Source organism: Leuresthes tenuis, unplaced genomic scaffold (genome assembly GCF_036924035.1).
Source record: "Leuresthes tenuis unplaced genomic scaffold, fLeuTen1.0.hap1 SCAF_9, whole genome shotgun sequence".
Classification (NCBI taxonomy): Eukaryota; Metazoa; Chordata; class Actinopteri; order Atheriniformes; family Atherinopsidae; genus Leuresthes; species Leuresthes tenuis.
Window position 1 is genome coordinate 11481115 of NW_027325363.1, and position 22742 is coordinate 11503856.

Here is a 22742-nt window from a genome sequence, read left to right on the forward strand (position 1 = left end):
TTATAACAAGTGAACATTTAATTATAACTGTTGCTTTTATGACTTGGTTGTGCCTCGACCCATGATAGCTTTCTTGGTGTTCCTCTCTGGTCTCAGCAGGATTATATAACATTTGGGTCCAAACAGTGCCACTAAGAGACCAAAGCTGGAGGTCAGAATAGCAAATACCTCCACTGCATCTGCATATTTACCTGGGGAATTGATATAGGCAGGAACAAAGGCCACCCACACAGCACAGAAGATCAACATACTGAAAGTTATGAATTTTGCTTCATTGAAGTTGTCTGGCAAATTTCTTGCTAAAAACGCTAACAGGAAGCTGAGGATTGCCAGGAAGCCAATATAGCTAAGTAGAACTGCAAATCCAAATGTTGAACCAACATCGCACTCATAGACTATCTTGTCATTGTGGTATTTGGTGTTTTTATGAGGCACCGGTGAAGCAGAGATAATCCATACAGTGCAGATTGCTGCCTGAATGCAAGTGAGAACTAAAACTGTTCCTCTTTGCTGCATAGCACCAAACCATTTAAGGCTGGCTCCACCTCCTGGCTTGGAGGCTTTGAACACAGCCAGAACCACCATGGTTTTAACCAGGATGCATGAGACACAAAGCACAAAGCTGATCCCAAATGCTGCATGTCTCAGTTGGCATGTCCACAGTCTGGGTTGTCCGATGAACAGCAGCGAACACAGGAAGCAAAGTTTAAGTGACACCAAAATCAGAAAGCTCAGTTCTGAATTGTTAGCTCGTACCACTGGTGTGCTGTGGTGATAAGCGAAGATACCCAGGACAACAGCACAGATACATGTGCCCAGCAATGAAGCAGCTGTCAAGCAGATACCCAGAGGCTCATGGTAGGAGAGGAACTCTGTTTTCTTAGGAACGCAGTGGTCACGCTGTGGGCTGGACCAGAAGTCCTCTGGACAACTGATGCATTCCAAGGAGTCTAAGAGGAAAAGAAGGAGGGATTACTTGCTTTCTAACTGACTATAAACATGTCCACACTGATAATAAATACTGAAACACGGACCGATTTGATTGCTTATCTTTCCTTCAGAACAGGGAATGCAGTCAAAACAACATTCAGGTTGCCCCTTTTTTCTGGCCATGCGAGTACCCGGAGGACAACTGTCACTGCAAACTGACCGAGGTGGCTGCATGAGGAGAACTAAATCCGTCATTTCATATTTGTATATATTGACTTTAATGTTCCACAAAAGAAGCTTCATGAAATAAAAAAGAAAAAAGATTTACCCTCTTTGATTCAAAGTTCCAGAAGATTTTGTCTTCATCAAGTATGAGTTCTTCACCTCTGTAGGCTGACCTTTTTACCTCCCCTACATTCTGAACTTCAATTCTTCCATCAGGGAGCCACAGCCAGTTCATAACATCATATATTGGCAAAGCATCACCATTTTCATCAAATGACACTTGATCACCAAATGATGTAGTAAAGTTCACCTTTTGCAAAAAATGTACAAGCTAAAAATGCATGAGAGAAAAGACATATCAAGAAAGTAACATTTCATCCAAACAGAAATTAAACTCTTCCAGCCTTGTTTTATTATGAATACATTGGCATTGTGCATATGCACAGTAGCATTTCTGCTAATGACTTTAATCTTTATAAGACACTGTTCTGATCACTGTCTTTACATAAGTTGCATATAAAATATATCCCATTCAAATTTATGTTTCTATGTTACAGATAATAGTCATATTGATGACCCACACCCAGGGATGGACTGGGACCAAAAAACGGTCCTAGACGTTAGGGTACTACGTTTTCTGCTTGCCATCTTTCTGTTGACAGACACTAATGTTAGTCTTCCTTGTTGGTTTTTAGGCCTATGGAATGATTGTCCTAAAAGCGCCACCTAGCGCTACCTGTTGGTAGTTGATAGACTGAAAATTTTGGTTATTGAACAGGGCGGATGGCCGTTCTGGACTTTTCCAGAACGCACAGATTACCAGTCCGCCCCTGCACACACCCACATTACATTCCCTTTTGTAGTTGCAAAGTTTGCTCACATCCAAAGTCATTAAATCTATGTCATTAAAAAATTGACCTACTCTGGGTTATCCTCCACCAAAACTGTGTTTTCTGTTTACCACAGCCTTTCTGATCTGCACTGAAATCCACTGGAGCTGGTGTTACCAGATCTGATGACAGAAATCATAAATCCTGGGTTTCCAATCCAAAGCCAAACCCTTATAATAAACACCTCTGGCAACTTTGAAACCTAGAGCCTTCACTGTAAAGCAACACTGTGTGGAAAGATAACGCGAAACTTCGGAAGGACATAATTAATCATGTAATTAAGGTGGATACGTGTTTATGTAATGCGAGTATGATCAGAATACTCTACATAACTTAATTATATGATAGACAAAGTATTACAGGCTGTTTAAATTGCGGTGCCTTTCTCAAATGGAAGTCTTAATCAGGTTAATTTCAGAATATTGCTGTGCATGTAGACCATAGACCCATCTCTCTTGTCAAGTAATTGCAATTTAAGTTGATACCACACCTGCCATGGCTCCAGATTTTGCAAAGTAGCACAGCTGTGTCCTCTGAAAGGCCCCTTCCCTGGCTCACACTGTAGCATGTTGTCAAGAGCATATGCCAGTGCATACACAGCCTTGTAAACATTGTACTCAGGTCCGAGGTTAGAAAGATCTAAAATCTCAGTCTCCACACTTTCAATATCTTCCTTTCCAGTGCATAATGCTCCTTCATCTTCCATCCAGTCTGCTGGATCAAATTTACACTGAAATGTGTGTTCCCAAAACTGCCTCACCTGAAACACAATTTAAAACATTTGCATAATACATCACTTACATCACCTTAACTGTATGCCATATTCAGAAATGGTAAAGTTTTTTTTCATTTGTCATATAATCAAAATAAGATTACCATGTTATTTTTATAGTTGTCATTTTGGCGAGGACGTATCTGTAGGAGGAAATCTTTGAGCCCGGGTATTTCTCCTCGACGAATGGCAATACCAAGTGTGCCGCTCAGGACTGGCATGAAATGGGGTGTCTGGAGCACAGTTGCTAATGTCCAGGCTTCACTTGAAATCCATTGTAGACCTGTTACATTCTGTCGCATCACCTGTGTGTTACAGTAAAACAAACTATTTAGACTTCTATTGATAGAAAATACAATATTTTTCAGAGGAGAAACCAAACTGAGTAAATTCTAGATAAGCTGTATGTTCTACAGCCGAGAAATAACATAAAGTTAACTTGATGTGACTTTTAATAGACTCACTGATCTTTGTGGATTATTAGTGGGTTAGGCATTCTAAAAATGTAAAACTATAACTTATGAATTATTTGTGGTGATTATCATGCACTCTAAAAGTGATTTTCTGTCTCAGAATAATGATAATGACTGACATTGAGCTGGAAAGTGAAATTCACTTTACACATAAATAAGAACAAAATAAAGTTAATTATTTCTCTTAATCCACTCTTACCTCTTCCAGTAACTGAATCAGATGAATCTCATGTGAAAACACCATGACAACACGAGCTGTTGATGTCTTTATCAAATGTACAATCCTCCTTAGTTCACCTGGGTCACTGTCCCAGGGTAAGACCTCAGTGTAGGCCAGACAACCTCCACCAGACGTCACCAGGTCGGATTGGAAGGACCGTGCAACATGAAGTCCATAATCATCATCACTGACAAGCAAACCTACCCACGTCCAGCCAAAGTGTTTTAGAATCTGAATCATAGCGCGCACCTAAGTGAATATATTGGCATCAAGAGAACATGAAGTGTGCAGACTAATAAATTCTTTCATTAGATTACACTATCGTAAATACTATATAGTCTGTTTATGGTTAATCTATGATGATTAAAATGATTAGAAAATTAGGAGACTTTTATTATCAGGAACAATTTCTACATACTTTTCAACTTTCAAGTCTGTGTCTCACCTGAAAAGCATCACTTGGGATTGTTCTGAAAAACGATGGAAACCGCTGGCGATCACTTAGGCAGGAGCATGTGGAAAAATAACTCACCTATAAAGAAATATACATACTTTTTGATCTCATGCAATATGCATATACATGTGCATAAACATGTACTATGTATACACACATGTAAGATGAACAAAGCAAATAAGATCAATGACAATCAGAAGTAAACTTGAAACTTACAATGGGCATTTTGAATAAACCTAGCACATTGGACATGGTAATAGAAAATGTTGAGTAGGCGTCACCAATGATGCTCATGACTGGAGGAATCCCTGAACAGTTCTCCTGAAGAAGAAACTGCTTATCCCGGCCACTGACCAGTGATAAGGCACCACTGAATCCAATAACAAGTGCACCACAGTTGTCATAAATGCTGTATCCCAGGGTCACATTCGGCAGCAGATTGGAATTCTTGTTGATCTCATCAATAGCAAAAGCCATGGTCATAGCCAGCCTGAATCCTTGAGTGTCAAAACTAACACACAAAATGTCACAGTTTTCCACTATAAAGTAAAAGAATCTACACATCACATTGTATGTAAACTGTTGTTTTAAAGTGACATGCTAGAATATAATATTCATATTCTATAACGATTAGCATTAGCAGAGTGTCTTACATTGCCATTTTTTTCTGTTTGTGTACTCTGAACAAAAAGCATAATTTGCACAAATCTATATGATCTGCTGCATGTGTGAGGTACTTACCCTTTGCAGCTGGGCTGTTGTGGTTCTGAGGTAAATGTCTGCTCAGGAAAAGAAGAAGTGTAATGGACCTCAAACAAGCCACCCAAAACCACATCACCAGACTTTTGAATTTCATTTAGATTAAACTTTCTCCATAATTTACAAAATGGAATAAGAGATGAGGACACAGAGAATACAGAAAAGACAGTCAAGAGCAAACATGCACCGAGGAAAGTCCCCATAACTGTCCTCCTCCCTTCTCACTTGTTTATATTCTTCATATGAGGTTAGCTGATTTTTTATTCAGGACTTTGTCATCACTTTTGCATACTTTGCATATTATGGGGGCAGGACATAACATGTATGAATTTAATTATGTTGATTTTCAACTTTCAAATTCAGATGTTAAAGCTATTACGTCAGTGTTTCAAGAAACATAACCCCATTAAGCTGTATATTTTCAGAGTTAGTTTTACATTCATGTTTTTTTTTTCTTTGAAAATAAGAGTGGCACATACACTATATTGCCAAAAGTATTCACTCATCTGCCTTTACACACATATGAATTTAAGTGACACTCCAATCCTACATTCTTATTCCTTAGGGTTTAATATGACGATGGCCCATCCTTTGCATCTTAAACTCTCCTGGGCAAGCCTTCCACGAGGTTTAGGAGTGTTTTTATGGGAAGTTTTGACCATTCTTCCAAAAGCACATTTGTGAGGTCAGACACTGATGTTGGATGAGAAGGTCTGGCTCACAGTCTCTGCTCTAATTCATCCCAAAGGTGTTCTGCCTGGTTGAGTTCAGGACTCTGTGCAGGTCAGTCAAGTTCTTCCACATCAAACTCGTTCATCCATGTCTTTATGGACCTTGCTTTGTGCACTGGTGCGCAGTCATGGTGGAACAGGAAGGGGACATCCCCAAACTGTTTCCACAAAGTCGGGAGCACGAAATTGTCCAAAATCTCTTAGTCTGCTGAAGCATTCACAGTTCCTTTCATTGGAACTAAGGGGCCAATCCCACCTCCTGAAAAACAATCCCACACCATTACCTCCCCTCCCCTCTCCACCAAACTACGCTTGGCACAATGCAGTCAGACAAGTACTGTTCTCCTGGCATCCGCTAAACCTAGACTCATCCATCAGATTGCTAGATGGAGAAGTATGATTTGCCACTGCAGAGAACACATCTCCACTGCTCTAGAGTCCTGTGGCGGCGTGCTTTACACCACTGCATCCAAACCTTTGCATTGCACTTGGTGATGTATGGCTTGGATGCAGCTGCTCGGCCATGGAAGCCCATTCCATGAAGCTCTCTACGCACTGTTCTTGAGCTAATCTGAAGGCCACATGAAGTTTGGAGGTCTGTAGCGATTGACTCTGCAGAAAACTGGCGGCCTGTGCGCACTATTCAGGTACAAACCCTGCTCTATTGTCATGAGCTGTGGTTAGTGACCAAAAAACTGGTATTGCAAATGTAACAGAACCTTTCCTTCAAAGGTTGCCTGTGCTTGCTTGCACAACAGTTAGCACTGTTGCCTCACAGCAGAGGGCACCTGGTTTGAATTCCATCTGGGTCCTTTCTGTTTGGAGTTTACATGTCCTCTACAAACATATGTGGGTTCTCACCAGATATCCATCCAACAGCATGCATGTTTGGTTAATTAGTGGTTGTGAGTGTGCATGGTTGCTTGCCACTGTGTGGCCCTGTGATGGACTGGTGACTTGTCCGGGGTGTACCCCATCTCTCAACCAGTGGCCGCTGGGATAGGCTCCAGCCCCCTACAACACTTAATTGTATTAAGCAGGTGAGGGTGGATCAATGGATGTCTTTTTGTCAGTGATGTGCTTTTTCTGGCCTCTTCTAGCCCTGACCATCAGCACACACGGGAGCAGTTCAGAGCTTTGTGTGAGGCACTCAGAATGAGAGTGCTTCCATTTGGTTAGGGATGGGTCCTTACCTCTAGCAGGGGATAATTAATCCATACTGTAAGTAGATAAAAGTGGGAGACAGTGGAATGATAGATCAGAAATAATGAGGGCATTGGACCTGTGCAATGCCCTCATTATTGCTCTTTTTAATTGGCCATGGGGAGCAGACCCCAAAGCAGCCTGAATGTTCCTTAATAACCTAAAGTGAAAGTCTAACAAAAACTGCTTGAAACTGGTAAGGAACAAAGCTTCCTGGTAAGGAACAAAACAGGTCTCTCTTGCAAATGAGACCCTGGGTCTCAATGAGATTTTACTTGTATAAATAAAGGTTAATAAAAAAATTCCTTTACTTTATCCTTTAGTACAGGATACACAGTACCATTCTTCAAAAAAGCAAAGAGATGATATCATCCCAAAATTCTGTGTGGCAACAACATCAAAACTGATGTTAAATTACCTTTGTCAGTTACGCTTGTTGATATGCATGCCAACCATTATGAGAATAGGATGGTGACTATAAACAACACTGACAGCAATATTTTACTTGATAAGAAAGTACAATTTTCACTTAGTTTAATTTTATACAGCATGCATGAAACAATACACTAAGTACACACAGGGCATGGTGTCATATGTTTTTTTTTTGTAGTTGTAGTTCTGTGGAACAGTTTTCACAACAATTTTTAGCACAGCATATACTCATCAAAGCGAACCTTAACTTCAATCATCATTCAATAATTTCTATAGAGCTTAACTATCTTTTTTACCCCCCTATTACTATTCAACCATACCCTTGTTACCTCGACTCATGATAGCTTTCTTGGTATTCCTCTCAGGTCTCAGCAGGATTATGTAACATTTGGGTCCAAACAGCGCCAACAAGAGACCAAAACTGGAGGCCAAGATTGCAAATACCTCCACTGCATCTGCAAGTTTGCCTGGTGAGCTGATATAAGCTGGTACAAAGGCTACCCACACTCCACAGAAGATCAGCATACTGAAGGTGATAAGTTTGGCCTCATTAAAGTTGTCTGGAAGATTCCTTGCGAGGAATGCCAAGAGAAAACTGAGGAAGGCTAGTAGGCCAATGTATCCAAGTAACACTGCAAAACCAGTTGTGGACCCAATTATACATTCATAAACTATCTTGTCATTGTGGTATTGGGTGTTTTTATGTGGAGCTGGAGAGGAAGAGACAAGCCAAGCAGTGCAGATTGCTGCCTGAACTAAGGTAAGACCTAAAACTGTTCCTCTCTGCTGTGAAACCCCAAACCACTTGAGGCTGGCTCCACCTCCTGGCTTGGAGGCTTTAAACACGGCCAGAACCACCATGGTTTTAACTAGGATGCATGAGATACAAAGTACAAAGCTGATCCCAAATGCTGCATGTCTCAGCTGGCATGTCCACAGTCTGGGTCGTCCAATGAACAGCAGCGAACACAGGAAGCAAAGTTTAAGTGACAGCAGTAGCTGGAAGCTGAGTTCGGAATTGTTGGCTCGTACTATAGGTGTTTTGCGGTGATAAGTGAAGATACCCAGAACAACAGCACAGACACATGTGCCCAGCAATGAGGCAGCGGTCAAGCAGATGCCCAGAGGCTCCTGATAGGAGAGGAACTCTGTTGTTTTTGGGACACAGTGGTCATGCTGGGGACTGGACCAAAAGTCCTCTGGACAACTGATGCACTCCAAAGAGTCTGAAAAAAAAGTGGAGACAATATGATATACACTGTGCAGTAAAAAACAATACTGTGCAATGAAAAATTCCCAAAAGATGGACACCTACTGGTCGTGTTACTGATCTTTCCCTCAGAACAAGGGATGCAGTCAAAACAGCACTCAGGCTCCCCCTTCTTTCTCACCATGCGAGTACCTGGAAGACAGCTCTCACTGCACACTGAGCGTGGGGGCTATGTGAGGACAAAAGTTTCTGTTATTTCAAACCATTTAATGCTGCTATTAAGAGTTATAAAAGTGAAAAAGATGAGAGATAACCTTTTTTGATTCGAAGTTCCAGAAGATTTGGTCTTCATCAAGTGTGAGTTCTTCACCTTTAAACGCTGACATTTTCACCTCTCCCACATTCTGAACTTTAGTTCTTCCATCAGGAAGCCACAGCCAATTCATAACATCATATATTGGCAACGCATCACCTTTCTCATCAAATGAGACTTCATCGCCAAAAGCTGTGGTGAAATTGACCTTTTCCAGGTAATACACAAGCTAAAACAAAACATAAGACAAAGAGGAAAAAAACAAGAACAAATGAGAAAGAAGTCTAGAATCTAAATAGTCTAGAGTCACTGTAGCAGTGCCCAATATTCAATGATGAAACCACATAATAAACATTATTTCCCTAAATACCTTTGACATCACATTACTACTTACATAGATTATCCTGCAGAAACTATTGCTTGTCATTTAAGACATTTCACATGCATTCTATTTAATGTTACAGGCCAAACTCCATTCCTCAAAAATAACGTGTGCACCACTGGATTTATTCATAAAGGCATGTGGAATGAGTCCTACCTGCCATGGCTCCAGAGTTTGTAAATTGGCACAGCTGTGTTCACTGAAAGGCCCCCTGCCTGGCTCACAATGCAGCATATTATCAAGCGCATAAGCCAGTGCATACACAGCCTTGTACACATTGTACTCAGGCCTGAGATTAGAAAGATCCAAAAACTCACTCTCCACACTTTCTAGATCTTCTTCTCCAGTGCATACTGTTCCCCCAGATTCCACCCAGCCTGGTGGAGGTAGTGCAAATCTGCACTGAAATGTGTATTCCCAAAACTGGTTTACCTGTGATACATTTAAAACTGTATCTTATAAACATTATGTTTCTCTGGTGCAAATATCAGATTAGATTGCACAGTTAAAGCTCACCATGTTATTTCCATTGCTGTTGTTGTGATGGGGGTCAGGATGTGTTTGTAGCAGGAAATTCCTGAGCCCTGCTATTTCCCCTCGACGAATAGCAATGCCCAATGTGCCACCCAAGTACGGCATGAGGTGAGGGGTCTGGAGCACAGCAGCTGCTGTCCAGGCTTCACTGGCCATCCACTGCAGGCCTGTCATATTCCGTCTCATCACCTGTTCATGGACCAAACATATGTTCTTAAAATTTCATGCTACTAAATTGCTGAATACATGGGTGTAAAGTAACCCATTTTCACGTTGTTGATTTCTTGTTTTACTCATTAACAAGTGAGTTCACTATAGTCTATCTGAGGAAGTTACTCTAAAACCTTATTAAGAGCAGCCACAACAAATAAATAGCGTGATGCATTCAGTTCCCTGCCAAATTTTCCGCTCTGGCTCAATTTTTTTTAGAAGAAACCCACAAAATATTTTTAATCATATGTTACAGTAGCCTACTCTTCTCAGTCTGACTGAAACTGTTAAGTACCACTCAGCTGTGTGCTCACAGATATGGAATGACAACAAAATGCAAAAACTAATCCAAGGGGACTTATTTTTATTATTGTTGTGGAATTTATCCATGCCAATCTAAAGTCTGTACATCAATTCATACAATTTGTACATCATTCAAGTCACTGATGATAGCCTACAAAGTGCTTAATGGAACGGCTCCCATCTACTTGAATGCTCTTGCAAAGGCTTACGACACAACTCGGTCCCTCCATTCGTCACAGGATTGTCGTCTAGCAGTGCCTACACCACGCTTAAGACAATCCAAACTCTTTTCATGTGTCGTTCCACGATGGTGGAATGACCTACCGAGCGAACAGTCTATCTTCAAGAAACTCTTGAAAACCCAGCTCTTCAGAGAGCATCTCCTATCCTAGAACTTACCTTGTACTTCCCTACCCCCTCTATCTCTGCACTTTATCTTTCTGTACTTTCCTCTATGCCTGCACTCTATTTCTACTCTGTCACCTCTGACAGAGTCTGACTAGTGGGTACCTTCTATGTAGTTTATTGTTAGCTTTTTATATAGCTTGTTATATCTTCATTTGTAAGTTGCTTTGGATAAAAGCGTCTGCTAAATACATAAACATAAACATCAACTAGGGTGTTAAATGTGGAACTGCTTGACTGTGTTTACTATGACATTGCCAAAATAATACAGAACATCTCATCTCTCATTTGTGGACAATCTGGTCACTTAATGTTCTTAAACTTAATTTTTCCAGTTTTAACATTTACAATCTGAAGCCCATAACTAGAACTGTTTAAATCTGACTTGGAGAAGCATCTCTACAAATGCAAGACTTCTCTTTGGAAGTTGTTTTCAGACTAAAATATAGAGGTCTATACCTTTATTATTTTCTGTGATACATTAGGGCCCATGTTTAAGATAACTATCAACACAAACATCCATATTTTGCGAAAAGAAGAAACCATGGATGATTTCCAGACCAACTCAAAGGATTACAACACAGTCTATCAATCAGTTAATGAAAAATGTAGTGCTGAAAGACCTAATCTGGAAAAAAAAGGCATTTGAGGGCAAGGCTGCAAAAAGGAAAAAAAAATGTTGAGGGACAAGTACATTATTATAGGAAGAACATAGAGGTACCTATTGACACTTATCGTCCCTGTCAGAAGAGCTCAGTCACACAGACGCAAGAGGTGAGGTATGTATTATGAATGCTGGGGTGACTGAGGGGGCTAATAGGAAATCACGGAGAATGATCAGCCAACCAGCTTTCAGATGATTGTATAGACATTCTTAAAAAGTCCCCATCAGCCACAGCACCATAGTGCTTAAAATCAACCCGTTATACAAATGGCCAAGTAGGCCAAGTGCAGCTGGCAGAATATTTATAGATCAGTGGCACTGATCCCCAGCAAAACTCAGTTTTAAAGTATATGCAATCCTCCCTTCTCCCCTAATCTGGACCTGTGATATAAAAAGTATAGAGGCACTAACACACCTCAACCAGAAAGTGACAAACTTCTTGACCTTAGTCTCACCAACAGTGGATAAATGTCTTTCTATCTAGTAGATGGTCAGGCTCAGTCTATATCCCACCTTCAACTCTACTGGAGTCTGCTGTTCCACTTCCTCTATAGATTAAACTGCAACTCCACACACTTCTCCAACACAATATAAGATAAACGATGACACAGCAGGCTGGTTTCCAAAGAACAAACTTACAATGAATAACCCAAACAAGTTAGTGACTCTGTGGGGCACAGTGTACAGTCTTTTCCCTTAATCATCAAAGGAGAAGAAATAGAGAGAGTCTCCAAAGTTCCTTTGCTCCATTGCTCTATCAGCAGTGTATTGACATTTTTTTAAGAGCATTTATGCGAATTGTTGAGGGACCCTTCTCACAATTAATGATGTCTTCAGATCACACTGCAGAATTGGATATTTCATGTCAGAGGATTACATTCTAAAATGTTTAATTCTATCTCATAGCTTGCAAGTGGGCCATTATTTATTATGGATGTGAACAGACTTGAGTATGTCTGTATGGAATGCCAAATTTAACATTTTTAGATACTGCATAGCAAATTTCAGTGTATATATACATGTGGAGCGACAGTGACGCAGTTCTTCTCTATTCAATTCAAATAAAACATGTCAAGTTAGAATTATTTTGTATAATGCCCAACCTCTTCCATGAGATCAATCACGTGACTCTCATGTGCGAACACAATGACCACACGAGCTGTGGATTTCTTCATCACATCCACAATCCTCTTTAGTTCAGTTGAGTCTTTACCCCAAGGCAAAACCTCTAAGTAAGCAAGGCAACCTCCACCAAGGAGAGTCAGGTCAGATTGGAAGGATCGGGCAGCGTGGAGTCCGTAATCATCATCACTGACCAGCAGACCTGCCCAAGTCCAGCCAAAGTGTTTTAGAATCTGAATCATAGCATGCACCTAAGTAAATACAGAGAAAGGGATAAGTGGAGATACTAAAGGCATCTTACAGTGGAAAATCTATTAAACAGGTTTAAAAATAAATCCCATTTCATTCTTGCCTCTAAGTTTTATTTTTTCTGTAGCCAAACGATGTCCCTAATAACTAAAAGCACCTTACAGTTCAAACAAAACATAATTTATCTATTCACTTTAGACACATTTCTTATTGCAAGAAAAAGTCTTTACCTGGAAAGCATCACTTGGGATTGTTCTAAAGAAGGACGGATACTTCTGCCGGTCACTCAGGCAGGAACATGTGGCAAAATAACTCACCTGTGAAAGACATAGACTCTGTATCCCTAAAAATATTCAGATCCTTTACTAGTCATCAAAGTTGATTACAGCTCAAGTTAAATCTTAAATTAAATCCAAATGATCCAAAAGATTTACCAAAAGATAAAGCTGAAAACTTACCATAGGTACTCTGTACAAACCTAAGACAGTGGAGATGGCAATAGAGCGTGTGGAGGAAGAATCACCCACAATCCCCAGGACTGGAGGGCTTCCTTTACAAGTCTCATTTAATGTAATTTGCTCATCTTGACTGCTGACTAATGCCAGAGCTGAACGGAATCCAATTCCAAGTTTGACACAGTTATCATACAGACTGTACCCCAGAGTCACATTGGGAAGCAGGTTGGAGTTTCTGTTGATCTCATCAATAGCAAAGGCCATGGTCTGAGCCTGCCTGAAGCCTATAACATCAAAACTAACACAAATATACCTTATTGTTTAACAGAGCAAAATACAATATGAATCCACTGTAACATGCAGACATTGTACAACATATATCTAGCAAATAGATAAGCCAACTGATTAGAAACAATCATACAACTGAAATAACAAAGTAAACAAAGAAGATTTCTCAAAAATGTTTCAAATGTACAACGGCTATACTAGATTCTTGCTGTGTCCCTGACTCACTCACCCATGGCAGGTAGGCTGTTGTGGCTCGGAGGTAAAAGACAGGTCAGGAAATACAGAAAAGAAGTGGATTTCAAACAGCCCCCCCAGAACTACATCTCCAGCTTTGTGTATCCCATTCAGATGAAACTGTCCCTGTGATACACAGGAGGAGAGCAGAGAGGACGATGCAGCAGAATAACGGACAGAATAAGACAACATGAGTAAGAGTAAGCCTGTGTGTAAAAAGGGCCACATGACTTTCTTCTAAATGGGCCTTTCTCTGACCACAGTCATAGGTAATACTGCTTTGTCATCCTGCCTTTATTGACTTGTAGTCCTGTCTCATCTCCGACGCCACCTATCAGAGATGAAGAAAAGTGGGCAGAGTCTCAGTTCTTTAAATTTCATAATGATTTAATTAATGAGAATATCTCACCAAGACAATATTTAAATTACCAATCCCAGTTTGAGTTCTATATGAATAATGTAATGATTGAGGTTCAATTTTTCCGTATATGTGGATATTTTCTTGTTAAGTGCATTTCTATGCGTACTACAAGCTTCAAACTTTTTCATCTTTGTAAAATGGAAAATTTCCTCCAAAAACTCATCCAAATATAAATGAGTGCATATATGTGAGGTTATTTGTGGGGTATGAAGTGTGAAAAGATTCTGTGAGTGTGAAAATGGTGCTGCTTTGGTTTCTGCAGTGATGTTTTTGCATTTTTTTTTCCTAAACTCTAAAATTTGAAGGAAGTGTATTTGCTGTTACTTCCAACAAGTTATTCTGCCTCCTCATATGCTATGATGCCATTCCTTATTGCAGATTTTATGGATGTAATTATATTTTGTAATGACTAATTTACAAAATGCATTATAATTAGTATTCTAGTCTTTTTAAAATGTTCATGTATTAAGGTTCAGTAGTTACCTTTACAGTAAGTAAATACTCTTTCTAAGTAAAACTGCTTCATATATCAGGATGGAGTGCTAATCTTCTGTAAACTGTCATTAACTGTCATTAACAGACCAAAATTAGTGGCTTGTTGGATTTTCTTTAACTTTAGACGTACTGTACATACAATTATTCTACCTCCTGAACATAAACAGCTGCTGCTTATTGCAGTATAATTTCCTAATAATTGATATAGTATATCAACCTATTGTTGAGGTTTGAAAACATTTTTGTTATTCACCTCTTTGAAACTATAACATGCACAGACATTTTTTCACATATATGATTTTAAACAAATTTCTTTATTGATTTTGGTTTACTGTGGTGATTATTGCTAAATCCAAAATACAAAGTGGAATTTAAAGAATTCGCTAATCTCATGACCTCATTCCTCGAGTCATTATAGCTTTCTTGGTGTTCCTCTCGGGTCTCAGCAGGATTATGTAACATTTGGGTCCAAACAGAGCCAACAAGAGACCAAAACTAGAGGCCAAGATGGCAAATACCTCCACTGCATCTGCATATTTGCCTGGGGAGTTGATGTACGCAGGAACAAAAGCCACCCACACAGCACAGAAGATCAGCATGCTAAAAGTGATGAGTTTTGCCTCATTGAAGTTGTTGGGAAGATTCCTTGCCAGAAATGCTAATAAAAAGCTAAGAATAGCCAATATGCCAATGTAACCCATTAACACAGCAAACCCAATAGTAGACCCAACTAAACACTCATAAATGATCTTGTCATTGTGGTATTGGGTGTTTTTATGTGGAGTTGGTGAGGCAGAAACAAGCCAAGCAGTGCAGATTGCTGCCTGAATGCAAGTGAGAACTAAAACTGTTCCTCTTTGCTGCATAGCACCAAACCACTTGAGGCTGGCTCCACCTCCTGGCTTGGAGGCTTTGAACACAGCCAGAACCACCATGGTTTTAACCAGGATGCATGAGACACAAAGCACAAAGCTGATCCCAAATGCTGCATGTCTCAGTTGGCATGTCCACAGTCTGGGTTGTCCGATGAACAGCAGCGAACACAGGAAGCAAAGCTTAAGTGACACCAAAAGCAGGAAGCTCAGTTCTGAGTTGTTAGCTCGTACTATAGGTGTTCTGCGGTGATAAGTGAAGATACCCAGGACAACAGCACAGATACATGTGCCCAGCAATGAGGTGGTTGTCAAGCAGATACCCAGAGGCTCATGGTAGGAAAGGAACTCTGTTTTCTTAGGAGCACAACGATCACGCTGTGGGCTGGACCAGAAGTCCTCTGGACAACTGACGCACTCTAGAGAATCTGAACAGAATAGAGAATATAGTGAGATATATACAATGTCCCTCAGTCAAATTTAGAAATTAAATTTTGAAAAATTAACACCTACTTTCCCTATTGCTTATCTTTCCCTCAGAACAAGCGATACAATTAAAACAACATTCAGGTTGCCCCTTTTTTCTGGCAATGCGGGTACCAGGCGGACAACTCTCACTGCACACTGAGCGAGGAGGCTGCATGAGGAGAGATGGATTTATCACTCGGTTATATTCTGCTACTATCTGCTTTCCAAAAGAGGAAATGTCTGAAATAAATAAATTACCTCTTTTGATTCAAAGTTCCAGAAGATTTTATTTTCATCAAGTATGAGCTCCTCACTTCTGGAGGCTGACCTCCTTACTTCTCCGACATTCTGAACTTCAATATGTCCACCAGGAAGCCACAGCCAGTTCATAACATCATATATTGGTAAAGCATCACCATTTTCATCAAATGACACTTGATCACCAAATGGAGTGGAGAAGTTCACCTTCTGCAAATAATGTACAAGCTACAAATAAAGAAGAGATCAAATGGAACAATTAAGGATTGACAAACAGTACAACAGGAGCGTGGATAAAACTTTGTTTACACACCCAGGTTTATCAACCTCTTCAGCTGAATGACTTCCTGTAAAATCACAACATTTTGTCCTTTTAATTTGTTTTTCAAATATCATCGCCTTGGGTCCATTTATCTTTCACGTACATTTAAAAGATCAGCAAACTAGAAAGTCTGGCTTGACATATAACGTGTGACAAAACCTAAATTACTCAGAGATTTCACAATGGTGCTCATGATCTTCGTCAAGTCAGGCAAACCGAGTATTTGTTTTTATATACAATCCCAATTTACCAACAAACTGTTCTATAATGTATCTTTTTGGTTGTAAAATATTCTAGAAAATAAATTAGAATATCAAATCAATAAAATTTTGTTTTAATTTGGTCAATGAGTTAAGTGATTTCCACAATATTATGGGGCAGCAGCAGAATGTAATGTACCTCTTACAAATGTAAAGTTTTTGAGATATAAAATGAAGGCGTGTATTAACTTTCTAATTTGTACAAAGAACAATTTTCTAGCAGCAGTCCTATTTTGTCTTACCTGCAACAACTGTGTATTTTCCTTTATGTTTTATATGATTCACCAGTCATACAGCCTGTTCTTCTTATGAATGAAGGCTCAGGTGATCAGTGTATTTGGGTAGACGAAGCATCAAAACACTGAACATTTAACACCTTCAGAGCAGATTTTGAGTTCAGCCTAAGCTACCATGGTGCTCTAGCCAGGTTGAAAGAGAAAGACTTTCAGCTCAACATACCACTAATCTAACCACTAATCTCACTTTGTAGTACACTCCTCGTAACTGCCACATCTTAAGTTATTGGATTTTCTTCTCTCATGTGCCTACATCTCCAGGTAACACACTGTTGGAGCTGAAGAAGAGCTGATGTCACTCTGCCGCGCTGCTCAGTTTGCTTTTTCGTTTTCGAATCATGGGCAGTACTTTGCGGGCAGGCCATGAACACGAAAAAGCAAAAATGTGCAGTCTTGAAGAAGAAAATGCAAATGGAATGATTGCTTACTAATTTTATTTATGATTCCAATAATGCAGCCACATTCTTAAATTTTACATTTCAAATTTAATTTTGGTATCTTTTTGCTGGGGCATATTTTGAAAATTAAATCTCAAATGTCTATTTCTTTTTCATTTTAATTCAGTGAAAGATTGAGCACTCTTGAATAAGAAAATTAAAATGCAAATAGGATGACTGATTACTAATTTAATTTATGAGTCAAATAATGCAGCCCCATTCTTAAAATGAAAAAAACATTTCTGCAAATGCATTCTAATTTAAATTATGGTCATGATTCCATAAAACAATGAACAATAGGCTGCAATCTATTAATGACCAGTTGACCAGTCAGAACAAACTGGAGGTTTCAACAGGCGTTAAAGATACAGGAGCTAAAAATCCTTGTTCATGTAGCCTTGTTTTGGATTTTGAATTTACATTTAGAATCACATTTACAATTTTCAAATTATGTATAGCATTTATGTCATTTAATGACAATTGGAGTTATTGGATATTTTCAGCCACTTCCTTTTTAATAGTTTGCATGATGAAGATCTAATAATCTTTTAAAAGTCTAAATATCAGCCACTGCCAACAGTTAATATTATACTACTGGCAGACTGCCATCTATTCGCTTGTACTGCAATAGATGTACTTGCAAATATATCTTGATATTTAATATACTCAAAATTAAAATAATTCTAAATGTGTAATTAGAAAAATATGGATTCTTTAAGATATATTGAAGTTATGGCTTTTTATTTTTTCTAAATAACCTTTTGGAATTGATGGAAATGTGTTTAATCTTGCAACTTGCAATTTTGAACATTCTGCTTTTGAAAGACTGTGATTAAACCAAAAAGCAAATATATCATTGCAATGATTGAAAAATGTGTGCTAATAAAGACATCAGGGTGGTTTTTAGAAGCATACAAATGAAGTGTAAGTTGATACCACACCTGCCATGGCTCCAGATTTTGCAAATTGGCACAGCTGTGTCCTCTGAAAGGCCCCCTCATTGGCTCACACTGCAGCATGTCATTAAGAGCATATGCCAGCGCATACACAGCCTTGTAAACATTGTATTCAGGCCTGAGGTTAGAAAGATCCAAAAACTCAGTCTCCACACCTTTAATATCTTCCTCTCCAGTGCATATTGCTCCCTCATTATCCATCCAGTCTGCTGGATCAAATTTACACTGAAATGTGTGTTCCCAAAACTGCCTCACCTGAAACACGAGTTAAAAAATTAGCTTAATATATCACTTTCATCACCTTAACTATTCCTTTTATGATATAGCTATATAATTACATGCTATAATTTGTTTTAGAAAAAAAACTATTAGAGTCTTACCATGTTATGTCTACTGTTATCATTTTGCTCAGGACTTAAGTGTAACAGGAAGTCTCTGAGACCTGGTATTTCTCCACGACGGATAGCAATGCCCAGTGTGCCACTGAGATATGGCATGAAGTGTGGTGTCTGGAGAACAGATGCTGACGTCCAGGCTTCACTGGCAATCCACTGCCGACCTGTTACATTTTGACTCACTACCTAAAGTCATCGAATGCAAAGCAGTTAACATTTCAAATGATAACTTTTTATTGAGTCAGAGAAAAACGAACAGTACATTTGTGATACTTATACTTTATACTTTCCTAAGATGCAAAATGGATGCTTACATAATGCCACTGTTTTTTTTCAAGCTTCCTTCTTGTAGCCTAACTAATTTAATCTAATTGTCAGAATTTATATTTCATAGTTAAGGAACAGCTTTTTAATGACTGAACATTTTATATTATAGGGAAAAGCTTAAAATTGCTGTATTTTCGAAAGGTTGAAACAATTACACATATATAATAGGCAACATCACTGAACATAATTTCCTCATAGAATCCAATACCAGTATTTTGTAAAGAAAATTAATAAGAAAAATAATTATACATGTTTTGCAAGACTGACAGATTTTGAAATATTAAATTTTTTTTCTAACCTCTTCCATTAGTTGAATCATGTGAATCTCATGTGCAAACACGATGACAACACGAGCTGTTGATGTGTTTATCAAATGTACAATCCTCCTGAGTTCACCAGGGTCACTGTCCCAGGGTAAGACCTCAACGTAGGCCAGACAACCGCCACCAGACATAACCAGGTCTGACTGGAAGGACTGGGCAACATGAAGTCCATAATCATCATCACTTACAAGTAAACCTACCCACGTCCAGCCAAAGTGTTTTAGAATTTGAATCATAGCGCGCACCTAAGTGAATATATTGACATGAGTAGATTAGTTTGGTAGACTAGTGTTAGAATTATACATATTGGATTTACATCTGTGTCATTAATTCTCAGCTTACTGTATTGTCTGAAATAGATCTTTTGTATAATTTGTATGTGGTATTTGTCTTTCACCTGAAAAGCATCACTTGGGATTGTTCTAAAGAAGGTTGGAAAACGCTGTCGATCACTCAGGCAGGAACATGTGGCAAAATAACTCACCTATGAAGAAACATATATACTTTCTGATGCAAGTCAAACCCATTCCAAATATTTAAAGAAACAATAAACTGCATTCAAATTTAAATTCTACGAAAGAAAGACCATATGAGACATGAAACTTACAATGGACATTTTGTATAAACCTAACACATTGGCAATGGCAATAGAAAATGTTGAATAGTGATCACCAACAATCCCCAGGACTGGAGGAGTCCCTGAACAGTTCTCTTGAAGTGGAAACTGCTTATCCCGGCCACTGACCAGTGATAAGGCACCACTGAATCCAATAACAAGTGCACCACAGTTGTCATAAATGCTGTATCCCAGGGTCACATTCGGCAGCAGATTGGAGTTCTTGTTGATCTCTTCAATAGCAAAAGCCATGGTCATGGCATGCCTGAAGCCTAGCGTGTCAAAACTAACACACAAAATGCACAGTTAGCTTCTAAAGAGAAATGTGCCAGTGATAGTGAAAGAAGTTAATATACTTTGTATGTGAAAACAAATGATGCAGTTTGAATAATCAGATACATTTGCAGATGCATTTTATTATTTTGTCTTACCATCATAAAAAGTTTTCAATGGTATCTCTTATTGAGCACCATATCATTATCCTCAGTCTCAGGAATGCTCAGACCACACATCATAAATTGTGCATTTTTGCTTTTGTCATAGGCATGTGATACTTACCCTTTGCAGATGGGCTGCTGTGGCTCTGTGGTAAATGTCTGTTCAGGGAAGACAGAAGTGTAGTGGACCTCAAACAGCCCACCAAGAACCACATCACCAGGCTTGTGCATTTCATTCAGATGAAACCCTCTCCTCAATTTACAAGCTGAGGGAAGGGAAAAGGACACATAGTATAAAAAAATAAAGTAGAAACTCAAAAGTACATATGTGTGCAGAATAGCCCCCATAGTTGCTCTCATCCCATCCCATCTATTTCTTTTCTTCATGTAAAGTTGCTTTATTTTATATATGGGGTGGTGCCATCCCTCTGACACTGTGATTGTTTAATCTTTTCCAACACCCTGGGGAAAAGGAGGGGCAGAACAAAATACACATGTTGAAATATTGTGAATAAACATATTTTTTTCATATTAAACGAGATGAATAATTGGTACCTGTAGGATTATATCCAATTTGAAAAGCTGACTCTGACTACAAAAAAATGTTTCTACAAAAAAACTTTCTACACATGTATATCAAATAGAATTAAATGTATTTGCTGTAGCTGCACAGCAGGAGGATTGTGAGTTTGTATATACCCTGTGAAAAAATAGCACGAGAACGAATGAATGCTATGTTATTGTCAAGAAAAGTTATCTCGTGTCTCAGTTACTGTTGCTCATGCAACTGTACAATCACGATATCAACGATATGACAGAGGTGAACCACAAGGGCCCTCCAGGCCCTGAAGGCCTAATATGCTCTAAAAATCAAGTATTAAAAAGTTTCCAGCTGCAACATTATCTTGTCAGTTTGTGCTGTGAGATGAAGAGTTTATCGAAAGCAGTTAGTAGGTCCTCCTATTGATATTTTTCCAGTTCTGTTGCTCAGAAGCCAGTCGCTCAGTAAAGGCCAAAATCAACCACGGAACATGACAACATCTGTGGAGTTAAAAAGTCATAAGATAGCTTACTTTTTATCATATTCAATATTCATATTCATATTCAAATTAATAACTAGATAATGGTAGTAATGGTAATGGTAATTTGTGGTAATAACAAAAGGTACATCATGGTAATAACAGACCACAACTAAAATTAAGAGTAATAAGGGGCCTGAAACCAAGAACAACAATGAGGAAACAAATTTAAAGATGTTAACATGGTAATAATTCCTTTATAGTTATTCACTATAAGTATGTTAACACTGTGGTAATAACATGGTAACCGTCTAAAAAATTCAATTAAATTCAATTCAATTCAATTTTATTTATATAGCGCCAGATTACAACAATTGTCATCTCAAGGCACTTAAGTAATATAGTCCAATTCAAGCCAATTGGAATTCAATTCATTGTAATCATAATCCAATTAATTCATATAGAGCCAATTAAAAAAATTAATATCCTAAATAAGGAAACCAAAAGATTGCACCGAAACTTGTCTTCAGTCCAATCTCCCGTCCTGAGCGTGCCTGTGGCGACTGTGGAAAGGAACGACTCCCTTTTAACAGGAAGAAACCTCTGGCAGAACCAGACTCAGGAAGGGTGGCCATCCGCCTCGACCAGCTGGGGTTTGAGAAGACAGAAAAGAGCGAAAAGAGGGGGGAAAAACACCATAACGCCATTCAAAGGATATCTGTTGGAACAGGGAAACATACGTTAATAACCACAATAATGTCACATGTACATAAAATCAATTGTGAAATTAAACAGGGGGAAAAAGAGAGCAAAGTGAGGAAAGGTGTGACAGATGAGGTCCCCCAGCAGTCTAAGCCTATAGCAGCTTAACTATAAAATAAAATAATATGGTTATATAGGTTCACACCTTTTTAAAAAAAAAAAAAATTGTAATATGAAAGCATGGATGTGGTAATAACAAAATTTTATTTAGGTTATACAGAATGATGTTTCCATAGCATTTTAGGTTAGATTCAACAATGAATGATGGCTGCAAACTGACAAGTTATGGTTCCATTTAATTGCATGGCAATATTGCATGAAACCAAACATCCAGTGTTATTACAATTAACTGGAAATGTGTGGTTGTTTCCATGGAAGAACCACGAATCAGGGCTGCAAAGTGATGAAGTGCCTGTTTTTGTTTAATTTCATAGTAATATCTCATAAAACCAAACACTGACACATAATTATTAGCTTTGAAACATTAAAATTTTTTTAACTTTACAAGAGGATTTTCTTAACTGTAGAGATAATCAAAGTTAAGATTACACCAGATAAATTGATGTTTTAGGTCAATTCAAGTTATGAGTTATAATACCTACGTTAGTATTACACCCCTG

At 38.7% G+C, this 22742-nt stretch overlaps 3 protein-coding genes across 3 annotated transcripts; all 3 read right to left on the bottom strand.

Moving 5' to 3' along the window:
* Positions 1 to 36: 36 nt before the first annotated feature.
* LOC140314749 (extracellular calcium-sensing receptor-like) lies at positions 37 to 6431 on the bottom strand. Its single transcript, XM_072393106.1, has 10 exons — positions 6427 to 6431; positions 4706 to 4834; positions 4181 to 4475; positions 3956 to 4042; positions 3490 to 3759; positions 2922 to 3122; positions 2536 to 2805; positions 1309 to 1486; positions 1035 to 1157; positions 37 to 950 (listed from the first exon to the last, which is right to left on the bottom strand). Exons 1-10 carry the CDS (start codon positions 6429 to 6431, stop codon positions 37 to 39), a joined length of 2472 nt encoding a protein of 823 aa, XP_072249207.1.
* A 964-nt stretch (positions 6432 to 7395) lies between these two features.
* On the bottom strand, positions 7396 to 13650 carry LOC140314750 (extracellular calcium-sensing receptor-like). The gene is made up of 9 exons (XM_072393107.1): positions 13454 to 13650; positions 12940 to 13234; positions 12712 to 12798; positions 12214 to 12483; positions 9511 to 9717; positions 9151 to 9426; positions 8614 to 8841; positions 8405 to 8528; positions 7396 to 8315 (listed from the first exon to the last, which is right to left on the bottom strand). Exons 1-9 carry the CDS (start codon positions 13648 to 13650, stop codon positions 7396 to 7398), a joined length of 2604 nt encoding a protein of 867 aa, XP_072249208.1.
* A 1113-nt stretch (positions 13651 to 14763) lies between these two features.
* Positions 14764 to 20572, bottom strand: LOC140314751 (extracellular calcium-sensing receptor-like). The gene is made up of 9 exons (XM_072393108.1): positions 20463 to 20572; positions 19896 to 20190; positions 19686 to 19772; positions 19264 to 19533; positions 18624 to 18824; positions 18229 to 18498; positions 15973 to 16200; positions 15760 to 15883; positions 14764 to 15674 (listed from the first exon to the last, which is right to left on the bottom strand). Exons 1-9 carry the CDS (start codon positions 20570 to 20572, stop codon positions 14764 to 14766), a joined length of 2496 nt encoding a protein of 831 aa, XP_072249209.1.
* Between the last annotated feature and the right edge of the window lie 2170 nt (positions 20573 to 22742).